The 14,316-nt window shown below is 37.8% G+C and overlaps 1 protein-coding gene across 1 annotated transcript in view; it reads left to right on the top strand.

The window, feature by feature from the left end:
- LOC121396218 (neurotensin receptor type 1-like) overlaps positions 1-9,461 on the top strand; it is a 32,838-nt gene extending 23,377 nt beyond the window's left edge. Inside the window, exon 3 of the mRNA XM_041570961.1 lies at positions 8,345-9,461. Coding sequence (XP_041426895.1) covers positions 8,345-8,805 — 461 coding nt within the window. The 3' untranslated portion in view covers positions 8,806-9,461. The remainder of the gene's footprint in view (positions 1-8,344) is intronic.
- The last annotated feature ends 4,855 nt before the right edge of the window (positions 9,462-14,316 follow it).

The raw sequence follows: 14,316 nt of genomic DNA, 5'->3' as shown, positions 1-14,316 counted from the left end.
CAAGGTACAAATAGCCTCAAAAGTGAGAACACACAATTAGCGAGCACTCACCGACACCTGCTCCACAGGTCCAGACTAAGCCTGTGCTGCCATGTACCCACTCCTCAGGCCTTAGACGGACTTGACACAAGTATACAACAGTTTGAACGGAGCACGTGTTGGATAAATTCTTCATTTATTGGGTATGATTAAAAGCATAAATTCATCTCGGACTCGGACACCAGGGGCCCACCGAAAAACCTTTGACCAGGGGCCCACCAATTAATCTTAGACCAGGGGTCCACTCTTAGTACTATTATTCTTCCTCTCCTTACTCAACCTCTATTCTCCTAGTCTCTTTTATTTACATACTATAATCTATTATTCCATCTATTTAGCCTCTTTGTTCTCATAGAAATAGGGAATGACCATGAAATGCGCCAAATGTTTAGCAGCATGAGGGTCCCCTGACACCTGGACCCACCGGGAGTTTTGCTGGTATCCCTGTGGGCCAGTCCGACACTGGCTTGATGCGTTTCGTGGCGTCACGCTGCTTCCTCAAAAGCATAAGATATCCAAACCCCCCTTCCCAGTAAAAATAGCCACATTAATCCCACCCAATAAAACCATTAACCATTTAACCCCCATAGAAGGATTATACAACAAGGTCTAAACAGACTCCTGGTAACTAAGTACTATCTGGGGAAATTGTGTTTACATTCAACCAGAAAGAATACTAAATATATTACAGCTACACACTTTACAAAAATCATAACGTCTTATAATAAAATATGCTGCTTTTTGAAAATCAAATACATTTTTAATAAGTTAAGTTAAATTGTCGTTTAAATATAATAAAGGGATTTGGTCAAGTCTATGTGTCGTATCTCAACGTTATAAACCTACAATATAAACACAAAATATTAAATTATGCAGTATACCATGTTATGCATCAACACATAAGCTTAAAGAATGCACTAATTGCAGTAGCAAGTAATCTCCTATTCTCTATTGAGACCCCCATAATTCGATTAAATGGTACGATTCGAAGAATGATCGTACGTCCGAAGTCGAATTTCGAAGTTTTTTTCACTTTGAAATTCGACCCTTGATAAATCTGCCCCTAAATGTCAATGAAATAATGCCAATAACACTGTCAACTTAAATAAATGCTGTTCCTGCAACAATGCAGAACCTGTAACCTGCAAATAATATGCTTTGTATATACAGTACATTTTTGAACCAACAAATGTAACCAATGGCTTTTTCTTTTGAGCCAACAGTTGTAACTAATGGCTTTCTCTTTCACGGGAATAAGAATGACATATGTCTTCTGTCTCTTTATATTACATGGGCAATTCTTTTCTTTAAATGAATGATTCACAGTGAAACATTTATAAAACAATATTTCATATCATATCAAGATACTTAATGACAAAATATACCCCGTTTTGACAAGAGCTCATTCAGTTGGCCTTGTGTATAAAAGATACATTAAACACTAAAATATGTTTGTTTTTTTTACACAAGCATACATGACTGCACAGATTGAAAGGAAACCTAATACTTCTAATAACAAAATCCCAAGCCCATTGTTGGACTGGGATGCCAGTGGCCCACCAGAAAACCTTAGACCGTGGGCCCACTTTTCAAACTATTATTCATCCTCTCCTCACTCAACCTCTTTATCCTCCTAGTCTTTTATATCTACTTACTATGCTTTTTTCTTCCATTATTAAGCCTCTTTTTTACCGTCCCACTGTGAAGTGATGGATTCTGGGACTTGAAGTCCTCTACATTGTGGGGAACAGATTCTCATAAACCCAACTGAATGAGCTCATGTCATAAAGTGATGTATATTTTCCCTATTAATACAATATCTATTAATGGGAAAGTTTTGTATTTAAATGTATAATATTATATACAGTCCAATCATGCATTTTAAATCCTGGATATAATAAGAAATCAAAGACAGATAAAAGCCAGGAAAAAAACCATTGTTTAAAAATTGATCCTTCTTCACACCTAGCCCCAGGTAAAATACAAAAAATACATTTTGAGAAACAGCTGTTAATAAAACACTTGAACATAGAGATTTGTGAGTGCTGGCAATGACAGTTGCGTCTCCTTTCTATAAATCCATTTTCCTTGTAACACCTTAGTCTCCCGTGGCATTATATTGTATTGCTGAAACTTTCACTTTAAAAACATGGTTTTAAGCTTAATGAATATGTTAATAATATTACTTTTAGAGATTTTTTTAGAGCATTATTATCTCCTCAAGTGACTTTAACTTCAAAAATGGTGGTGAATAGTTCTATATTATACCAGAGATAATAACTCACAGCCCATTGTGATAGACAGGTGATGATTGCCACCGCTCAGACCCATACAGTATATTTGAAATTGCTCATAATAGCCTTCTGAGTCCCAAATAATAGGTAGGTAATAGCAGTTAATCTCTTAGCACAGTGCTTCAAGGGACAGCCAGGACTCAATGCATTAATCTCAGCGGGTACTCTCAGGAGATATAATGAAAAAGAAAGCAGTCACTTTATGTTTATTTCTGGTCTCAAAGATTTTTTTTCACTTGGTTTACTCACATTTTGCACATACACTGAGGTCATATAATGTTATTTTTCATATATATTCCATTTTAGAATACTGTACCCAGGCATATTAGATATTGCTGATAATACTGTATGTGCTGAGTGGATTTGGATGTATAGTCTTGTACATTACAAGCTCCACAGTGGTACTCTATAGTTACAGACTAATGAACTGAAGGGTCCAGACAAACTTTGCACTTGAAGTGAAGAATCTTTTATTCATAACCATGTTCTAAAAATCTGTGCCACATTTCTTTTGTTGCACACATACATATATAGCCTCTGAAAACAGTGCAGATTATCACTCTGTGGGGAGTATTTTTGGGTTATTTTGCACCTCTTATCCATGTCATCCTAAATTTCTAAATCTTTGGAGTGCCCTCCCTTGATCTGTATTCTTATAAGATTTATCACAAAACACAGTGTCACTACGATGCTTTTCCAGGGCCCCTTCTGGTTTATAATAAATCCATAGAAAGATGCACTTTTACATCCCCGGATTAGTACAAGGGACTTGCTTCTCGATGCAGATGTCTTTGATGAAATTCATCGTTCATTTGATCATTATAAAAGCATAAATGCAGTAAATAAAAGAAGTGGTGGACGGGCAGGGAAAAGCATGGCTCAACGCATTTCGTAACTGTGCTAGTCACTTCATCAGAAGCCTTCTGGTTTATGAATGCTTGGCTCAAGTTCACACACTGGCAACATTTTATGAAGACCTTCATCTTCCTTGACCCCATAGCCCTGTACTGAATGTTGCCCATTGGGTGCTGTCCCCTATAAACTTCTTTGTAAAGCTGCACAGCTAGATGACCAGTTGCTTACTTTCACCCACTCACTCAGCTAAACTCCACAGAATCTTTCCTGTCACTAGCTAGCCTAGATGTGATAGTTCTGGCCCTTACCTAGTGATGACATGGTAACCCTTGCAGGGGGATGGGTACCCAGATATAGAAATAGTGGGCACAAATTGCTATCCTTGCCTTGGGTGCCAGAGCTCCTTGGCCCAGCTCTGTTTCTAGTACTGAATTCTGTAGGATATCTTTTTTTGCCAATCATATACAATATTCATAGGTTGGTTTACTTGTTTTAAATTCTTTGGGCAAAGTACTTTACTAGAATATATATATATATTTGTGGGTTTAACATCCTGTTAGGGGCTCCTATGACAGTTTTCTGCATGCAGGGATAGAGGTGTCAGCCATAAAAATGAATATGCATAATTAGGTCTTTACACTTGACTTGAATAATCATGCATATTGGGTAGAAAACTATTTAGAAAACCTGTGGTATTCATATTTATGAATTTTTAGATTTTTATATATTTACCCAAGGCAAAGTAACAGAATTAAGGTGCTGTAAATGGAAACCTTTTCCACAATGCTACAAAAAGATATGTTTATGTATTTTTATTTCTTCAGAATGTCAACATAACAAAAACATTTTCTGGGGTGGGGTTAACTTACTGATACAGGCTTTGGTGACACAAAACATAGGCAGCAATAAAACTGGTTTAGATGAATTTCCGAGTTTTTATGTTCTGATTTTTTAAGAGCATGTGGAAGATACAGTGGCATAAAACTTACTTCTGTGTAGGTGTGTGGATGTAAAAGAAGGAATTCTGAGGCCAAGATGAATTGTCTGAAAATATAAATATATATATATATATATCTTACTGTGGATGCACAAATCTTGCAAGAATCAAATCTGACTCACCAGAGGCATTCCTCCTTGAAACAGTTCTTGCCACAGAAAATTATTTGAGGAACACTGAGGGTCATTTATGAACACTGAGGGTCATTTATGAACACTGGGCAAATTTACCCATGGGCAGTAACCCATGGCAACCAATCAGAGTTCTGCATTCATAGTTCTACTTGCAGCTGGCTTTAACAAGCTAATCACTGATTGGTTGCTATAGGTAACTGCCCATGGGCAAATTTTCCCAGTGTTGATAAATGAGCCCCAGTGTCTTTTTGTTATGTCAAGTATTATCTATTTAAATTTCACAAGGCTAAAACTGAAAGAATAAGGAAAGATTGCTATTTAATTAAACAGCAACCAAATACTATCTTGGTGCAGCAAAGATTTAAATGTTGAGTACCAAATAATAAAGCTCTGCATATAAAACTCACTATACTTAAGTGTTGTCTATTCTAATTTTTAACATTAGATTCAAAAAATAGGTCTTAAAGTGAAAATAATGCTACTGAGACATTATATAGATCATGTATAGTTATATTTACAGGACATGGTACAAAGTATAAAAAAAGGATGCAATCAGCTATGTTTTTCTATTTGTGCTCTGCAGGGCCGGAACTAGGGGTAGGCAGAGTAGGCACGTGCCTAGGGCGCAAAGCTGGGGGGGCGCCAGGCACGTACCTTCTCTGTCGACTACCCCATGTCCGGTACCATCTCTCCCCGACTGCCACTGCTGTAATTTCTGTGCGTAAATGCGCTGCTGCGCATGTCCACACAAGCACAGTTTCCGGCTCCCCCGGCCGCTGCTTGAATTCCTGTGTGTAAATGCGTTTCTTCGCATGCGCGCAAGAGTGCAGTTTTGCGCATGCGCAATGGAACACGCTGTCAGCCGGCGCCATGGCCGGCCAGGTTGCCTAGGGCGCCTGGCCGGGTTGGCCCGGCTCTGGTGCTCTGCCTGGCAAGTAGGAGAATTGCCAGTCCAAGGTAGCAATACAGCCCTTTAGTAAGCTGTAAGGACAGACTGGGCTCTGCACCACTTATATGCTTTTTTGTGTATTTTCTGCCCTGATGATCCTGATAACATGTACTTTTGGACCAGGGTATCAAGAGACAATTCTACCCCAGCCAAAAATCCAGTTCACACATTCAGTGGTATTATAGCGGTGAGCTGGAGCGGTCTCTTTTTCTGGTTTTCCTCTACATTCATTGGTATAACCCCCGGAACGAAAATTTGGACCCAAAATTACAAGTCACCCACAACACAGAATTTTTTTTTTTTGTGTGCATAGTGGATTGTGTACAAAACTGTGGGTCACCCGCAGCCTCCCTTCACGGACCAACTGTTTAGCAGACCCAGGGCGCCCTTCACGTGGACACAGGGTCTGCTTTCTTCATAGCTACCTCACTGTGCCCATAATGCTCTACATGTTCTGTGAGTGACAGACGTGTGGAGACGGAGAATCACAGCTGTGCGAAATTCTTTGAGGGAAATTAAGTCTCAGCTGAAGGAAAGCAGTTTGTTTTTTTATATATTCTTTAGTTTCAAGTTTTGAGACAAACATAACATAGTGTATGTAGATTATCATCCAAGTATGAAGACAAATTGGCATATTAAAATAAACTTTTAAATTCTAACCAGAGAGAGAAAGAAAACGAGTATAGAATAAAAAGTAGACATCCATTGGAAAAGAGAGCAATTTTCTGTGTCATTCCAATATAATATCTATAGTATCAAATCAGGTTCTACAATACAAAGATAATGATAGCATAGGGGGGGGGCGACAGTCTGTCCTATTGGGATTTACCTGTGCCAGGTGTCTGTTTTGCAAACGTAAGTTTTCAGGCATTAGAATATGGCCAATGGGCGCTTACAAAAGAGATACGCCGCGGACATCTTAATATACACTGCGGGAGGCACCGCTCTTTGGAGAGGAACGCCGCTTTTGGTTTTAAAAGTGATTTTAAAAGGAAAATCAACTCCCAGAACCGGGGCTAAAACCGTGTGGGTACCTACCTCTTTCTAAAAAACGTTCTCTTCACTTATCCGCACAAGCACACTTTGGGGCAAATTTACTAAGCGCCGAAAATTCGGCAGTGGCGGCTTCGCAAGGCAGCGCAACACTTTGCCAGACAAAAATTCGCTCCGACAACGCTAATTCACTAACATGCGAAGCTGCGTCCAGGGCGATGAATGCTGGCGAATTTGCGTTAGCTTTAATACGGCAAGCAGAGCAAAGTTGCGTTAGCGTTGGCTAATTTGCATACGGCGGGAAGTTAAAGTTGAATGGACGTATATGTTGCAGCAAATACATTACACTACACAAGGCCAGGGAAGATTAATAAAGAAAATAGAGTTGTTATATTGCCCTACACATGAGCCCAGTGTATAGTTTATGTGCCATATGTTAGGAAATGTAGGGGGGAAGCCGGTTACCCCCAAAAATTTATATACTCTTATATGCAGCCTATCACCCTGAAAAAAGGAAAAGATGCCTGTATTTTTTGGGACTTAGAACAATTTTCAACTAAATTTTGAGGAAGTCCTATCTACTCTATTGCACTTCGTCTGGACTGAGGTGGTGAAGGCAAGTCTGGCGCAAAAGTTCAGTAAAATCCGCTTCTTAGTGAATTTGCACAGTTACGTCCCTACCCCAGAGCGCAATGAGCGCCAGCATCAATCTCTTTCACTAGTGAAGTTACGTCTGCGCCTGTTAGTAAATCGGCAGTACCAAAATGACGTCACGCTGGCGAATTTTCACCAGCATTAGTCACTTCGCCCTTTATTTAATTTGCCCCTATATCTGATGGTGTTTTGAGTATACATAAGACTAAGTTCACTTTACTCTGTGATACCCTAAAGCACTAAAAAAGGCTTTTTAATAAGAAGAATATTGTGTGGTGCTGTTCCAAACGTTCCCACTAAGTTCACTTGCACCAAAATTTTGAGGTGGGGTTAAAACACTGATAATGTGTGAATGTAAACACACATTGAGGCGTAATCTTACCAAGAATGCTACACTATATTTTTTCTTGTTTTTATCTCCATTTTTTTCCCTTTTGTCGAGGTATAATCAGTAGCACCTTTTGTAATATTTGAATTTTATCGGAGGTTGGAGAGAACCCTTGCTGTTACTGAACTGGAGAGCACACTTGGTTTGGGACTTTAATCATTTTTTAAATATAATCAGCATCGGACTGGGGTTGCTGCGTGTGCGGTCCCCAGATCAACCCCAGATGCAAAACCCCCTCTGGGCACCCCAACTACAACCCCCCTCAGCATACCTTTCCCCTCTCTCTGCAGAGTCAACGGGGCCAGGGAGGGAGGTGGTGCAGCAACTGAAGCCAGGGAGGGAGGTCAGAGCAGCGGGAAAGTTTGTCAGGGAGTGGGTATAGGCCGGCAGAGCCCAGTCTGACCCTGGTTATAATAAATGTTTAGAATAAAATAATTTTAACTGATCAATGCAATCTATTTATGTGGCCTATGTTGCCACTCCAACAAGAAATGCACAGCTTGTACATATGAATAAACATATACAGTAAATGCTCCGAGCACACAGTACATCTTCTTACTCACGTTTTACTGTTCATTTATGGAGTAACAGATGGAAGAAACAGTGTGAACCAAACTCAAACTCCTAATGTCTTGTGGCCTATCTGTAATGTATCAAGATTAAGCTGTCACTTTGTGTCCCTTGCTTATTTAATTACAGAATCATTACACTCTTGTATCTACTTTATGTTTTACATCATTTCTCTAATGTTCCCAAATATTACTGCTACGGCTACGTGATTCCTGACTGCACTGTGCAGGCGGGCCACATTATTATAAATTTCATGATGGAGGCTGTGGGCCAGTGTAAATTTGAAAATGGGCCACAATTGGCCCGCAGGCTGGACTTTAGACATGCCTGTTTTACACTGACAGTTCCTTGCTTTTAAAAGCATCTTTGAGTCTTTCAAATTAATGATAATGAACAGATATGCAAATAATTTCTCTGCTTGATGAATGGCTCATTTAGAATATTAATAGATGGTATCTGTCTTTTTTATAGGTGCTGTGGTAGTGGCTTTTTTTCTCTGCAATTTCCCTGATACAGCCTCATCTCTCATGCAAATCTATATTGAAAACTGGAATGCACATGTCTATAAAGTATATACCTGGCTCAAGACCTACTTATCTCTTCCACTTTGGTACCTGAATAGTGCTTTGGACCCAATTTTGTTCTGTATTTCGTCTACCTCCTTTCGCAGTGCATGCTGGGAAACCTTGACGACTTTCATACCTTGGTATGAAAAATCATTGGATGGGCCGGGGAACACATATCAAGCATCTTGTGTGAGGTCTGGGGTTTCATCTCTTGTATCTGCACCAAGCAACCGTTCTACATGGACCTTAAACTCAAATGAAGGAGAGCAAAAGGAATATTTAGGTCAGGCTCGAACCAGTGATCCTAAGCTTTTGTTCTTTCGACATTTAACAATGATGGACCCAGCAGAATGCACAATGCCTTAGGACTTTAATGGACAGAAATTATGGTTATTCCATGTACGAAGCTGTTAATAACTTGCAGGAATGCATATACAAGTGTTTTACAGAAGATGTGTATTGCTAAACTCATTTACGTGTAATGCATTTTGTACCTGAGATCAACATGCCTGCATGGTTTCCGGCAGCCACCAGCTGCCTTGGTAAATAATATGTCCTTTTTAAAGTGATTATGTACAATGTTATTGCTTCTGTGATTTTTTTTTAATATGCTGTTACGGAAAAAAATTTAGAATCAAAAGAAATGGTTTCATGATCACAGAGACAGTCATTGCTGACAATGAACGATCAGTGTTAAATGGAAAAAGAAAAATATTTATATTGTTTTTATAATGTGTCTGTTTTAAGTCTGAGAAAGTTGCATAGTATTTTTCTGTTATTCAGGGGCAACTGAAGAAAAATAGATATTTTTGGTTCATAAGAACCTCTAAACAGAATTACCTACACAATGCATGCTTTTGTGAATGCAAAAAATTGTCTTTATCTGCGATCATGGTAATATACATGTCCGTATGCTCTTTGTAGAGCCAGCTGTTCGATATCAGCAACTGTTTTGGCAGTGCACATATTCTTAGTGTCTTTGCGCACTTGTGTTTTTCCACTTTCCAGTAACTATGAATTTTACTAGTCTTACTCCTGTAAGTACTGTAAATCACAGTTGTTCTTTGTCTATACAAACCATCTCTGCATTACTTAGTCCTTGCCTTCCAACAAGTTCCATTCCTGTGATTACCAAGAAAACCTAGTCTTTTCTGAATTTTGAACTCAGATTAATTTCTTCAGATTGCTGCACTAGTTCTTGGCTAGTTCTTGGATTTTAGCTTGTTCTCTGCTCTTGTGCCTCGCTCCTGTTACCTGCGTCCTCATAAGGCTCACTTGGGATCCACAACTGGTGGCTCTTCTGCAGCAAAACACCTTCTAGGGCTTGTCTGATAATAGTCTTTCCTACTCCCTTCAGGTATAATAGGGTGCTACTGGTCTTTAGACACCAGGCAGAGTGTCAAATTGTCTGGCAATTCCACAAAATACTTCTACATTAGTGACTGTATAAGTTTTTATAAAGCAAACTAAATAAAAAGCAGAAAACATTGAAAAAAATATATATTTAAGGAAGCTTACCGCTTTCCATATGGGGTCCGGGTGCTCATGCTCCAAACCCTCAGCAGGGGGGGAAATACATACAAAACACGAAAAATAGAGCTGGCACTACTCCGGTACCCCAAAAATATGATTAAATCAAATAGAATCCAGGAGTCACGAAGTATTAATGAAGTAGTAAAAAAATTTTTTTATTATTGCATCTTGTATAAAAAATAAAAGCCTGACGCCACTAGGGGCAGCAATACATACTTTTTTGTAAATTGATTGTAATCCCGCCCATGTCATTTTCTATCGGCTCCCACTCCTTTAAATACTGTGTGTGTAATATGTACCAGTTAGCCTATGATTAAGTGTCCTGTGTGGACACGAAACGCGTCAGGCTTTTATTTTTTACACAAGATGCAATAATAAAAAAATTTTTTTACTACTTCATTAATACTTCGTGACTCCTGGATTCTATTTGATTTAATCATATTTTTGGGGTACCGGAGTAGTGCCAGCTCTATTTTTCGTGTTTTGTATGTATAAGTTTTTAGGCAAGGTATAGTCTCCTCCTTGGAGTGCTCTGTTCAGATTTTCAATGTAGTAGTATGATCAAATAGAGGCAATAGTTGAATGGCAACAATCTTTAATAGGGTAGTGTCTTTTGCACCCTGCTGTCCACGCTATATGAATTGTAAGTACAAGGTTGCCTTGTATACACCAACACTGCACTCTTAACCTCAATCTGGGTTTTTTTTTATCATGCATGAGGAGCAGAGCACAGCCAGATGTACTTTTGCATCCTTGCACTTCTATCCTGGGTCTTGGTAAATGACTCCTAATGACTTTTGGCTCTGAGGTTTAAAATCCTTGATACATTTTTAAATTAGGGGTGTTGGACTTTCTTCATTGCCAAGAATAACACCAATCCTGGATTCAGCTTAGCAAGGGCTAAGATGACCAGATCACACTTTTAACGAGATTCACCTTTTAAATCAACTTTTAGTATGTTATAAAATAGCTATTTGTAAGGAAATTTTCAATTGCCCTTCAACGTTTCTTAGTTTTTGTGTTATTTGACTTCTTCTGACTCTCTTGAACTTTTTAATGGGGGGGTCACTGACCCCATCTAGAAAACAAATGCTCTCTAAGGCTACAAATTTGGACCCTAGTAAACAGACTGCAGAAAATGAAAACTGAAACTGCAAAATGAAAAGTTAAATAACTCAAAACCCACAAATAATAAAACATGGAAATTAATTACAATTGTCTCAGAATATAATTCTATACTTCATACTAAAAGTTAATTTAAAAGTGAACAACCCCTTCAATGAAAAATGACCACAACCCCACAGCCGTTACTTCCTCTCCATCTACAAGGGTGATCTGAGCAGGTTTAGAAGCCAGTATACATGGCTTAAATAGGGTATTTGTTTCTAATGGAGAAAAAGCAGGACATCTTTTGGGCAACAGAAAATTTAATTTTAATGTTTTTGAAATATCAACATTTTCGACTTTTTTTTCAATACACACATTTGGCTGCTCTGGTCAGGCTAACATGTCAAAGACTATCAAAACTACCTCATTATACAGCACTTTACAAGTAATTTTACAGCATTTTAGCTGTACAAGCAGAATTCCTGCGATGCTGAAAATAGGATAATTTATAGCCTGCATGCTCAATGATTCATTCCCGACAGGTACCTATAAGAGGTTAGTAGGACCTCAATATATTTTAGAAAGTTCAGCATGTGTTACCTAATTTCTGCCTGGTGACAGCAAGTGCACAATTAGTGCCAGACAAATGAAACCAGTTTTCTGTAAAAGCTTAAATGACCAGTTCAACTAAAAAAAAAGTAATATTTCATATGATGTTGACAGCGAGACATTAAAACACCATCATTCTTCTTTTTTGCATAGTAGTTAAGGGTTGAAAAAGGTCACGTCATTCAGGCTCAAAATTTGCTCAAATAGTTCTTGCCTAACTACTATGTGACAGAGTGAGTTGTTTTATAGGGGGTGAACCCCCTCCCCCGAGGAATTTTAAAGTTCCAATCAGCATTTGTACATTCTATTTATATTTATGTATATATTGGTGCTTTATAAAAATGCCATGATGATAATAATATCCACAGGGGCAATAATTACCGCTGTGGTTTATAACACTTACTGCAGGTTTTCTTCCCTTTAATATATCTATACTATTTATTCCATAGATCTCTAGTTTGAAAATGTAACTGTTTTCTGTTGCTTTAGGCATGGTGCATGAGAATGTTTAATCTCCATTCAACACATCATTATCCATATGTCAGTTTGCCTGGTTTAAGGTGGCGAAGGAAACTCTGGCGAAAGAGGTAACATTCTATAAAATTCGCACTTTAGTAACGATTGTTAGCAACGGCCACTTCGTCCTTTAGTAACTCTGCCCCATTGATTGATGGATCAGCAATATATGGCATGGGGGCACTTCCACTTCTACTATCCCTCCCAATGCACATATATATATATATATATATATATATATATATATATATATATATATATATATATATATATATATATATATATATATATAGTTCCATGATAAAAACAGTCCTATAAAAAACAGTTTTTGATGACCATCAAATTAACACACTTATATATCAGTAGGGGGGTATAATATCCCTTGTAGATATCTTTATATATATCTATGGGAATAATTAAAGTGATACCTATGAAAATTGATAGGAAGGTGTCAGTATTACTAGGAGAAAATGGACGTGTTCTTATTGTAGAAAACTGCCCCTAAGCAGCCCCCAGATCAGACGTATTTACTGTATACAACATTCCAACATGGCTTAGGTGCCTAGAAGACCTGGTTGTGACATTTATGCTAGGTGGAAGGTAGGGTGGTAGTACTGTTTACATTTGTACTCCAACCTACTGAAGGATTGTACCCTCTCCAGCCAAGCTAAGGAAGTTGCCCTCACTCTTGCAGCACTCTCTTCTGATTTTGACTGCAGGACAGCTTAAATGCAGTTTTCAACAAAGAGAAAATTGTAGCCTTTATTTGTATTAAGCTGACACGTTCCACTTGATTATCATAGGATTATGTCAGTATCTAAGGGTGCATGATATTATTATGTTATCAACACTCACCTGTAATACGCATATATATCTATATATATATATATATATATATATATATCTCATCATGTGGGTTAATATTATGATAGCTCTGACTAATTTAATTTGCTTTTATGCGCAACCATGGTAATTTTATGGCACTGGTGGGTAAATTTGAATTTTTGATTTTGTTTTGGTCAAAACACAAATTTGATTTTAATTCACCAACTCGAATTTGAATGTGAGATTTATCACACCTCATCCCTGGATTCGAATATTAGCCACCTAAAACCTGCCGAGTTCATGTACGAATCAATGGTAGAGGTCCGTGGAACCATTTGAATATGTTAATTGCCTTCCTGACATTCGCTCTTTTTTGTCGGAGGAAAACTCGTTATGAATTTGATTCAAATTTTCGAGTCGTTCGTATTCAATCGAATATTAGACTTCTGAGTTTTTTTCGAAATTTGCATTCGAGTTGTGAATTCATTCGAATTTATTAGAGTTATAAAAAATTCACACAACTTCGAAATTCGACCTTTGATAAATCTGCCCCTTACTTAATATACGCACATGTAATGCTGGTGCCAAACAGGGCTGTACATATTAGGCCTATCGACTCAAAAATCCAGGTGTGCTAAGGAATAACATGACATAACAAGAGGCTTTGTCTGCTGCCTGAACAGATTTTATAAAATGCTCTGAAAATTCCTATGTACACACATATTGTGAAATGATTCACATTAAACAACTCAAAACAATGATGTTTCATACAGTAATTGTTTGGATAACCAACTATACTCTATACACACTATTCCTAAAATGTTTCACAATAGAAAATGTGTGTATTGTTTTATTGTTGTCACCAACATTTCAAGGGCCAAATGTAAGGCTACTAAAATCTGAAATGTTATCTTGGTTCTGTGTTTGTGTTAAAAGAGCAAAGCATTAATAAAGAATTAAAGTGAATGGAAAACATGTTTCATTTGATTCATACACAGACTTGTATATGCATTTTTTAGGAGTAACAATGTCTTGCACTGGAACATTATCTAATTGGACCTTTAATCGGTACTGTTGAGTACCCCAGGGGTCTGTTCTTTTAAAAAAAAAAATATTAATGACCTTAAGGTGGGCATTGTAAGTAGTCCTCTATTTATGCTGATGATAAATTTGGAACTGGGCAGCAAATTGGTAAATTAAGTTCAATATTGAAAAATGCAAAGTTATGCTAATTTTGCATAAATGCTAGTTATACACTAAATGAAATTATGTTGGGGGTCTCCTTAA

This window comes from Xenopus laevis, chromosome 7S (assembly GCF_017654675.1).
Source record: "Xenopus laevis strain J_2021 chromosome 7S, Xenopus_laevis_v10.1, whole genome shotgun sequence".
Classification (NCBI taxonomy): domain Eukaryota; kingdom Metazoa; phylum Chordata; class Amphibia; order Anura; family Pipidae; genus Xenopus; species Xenopus laevis.
Note: the sequence above shows the minus strand (reverse complement) of the source record. Positions and strands in the feature narration are given on the sequence as shown.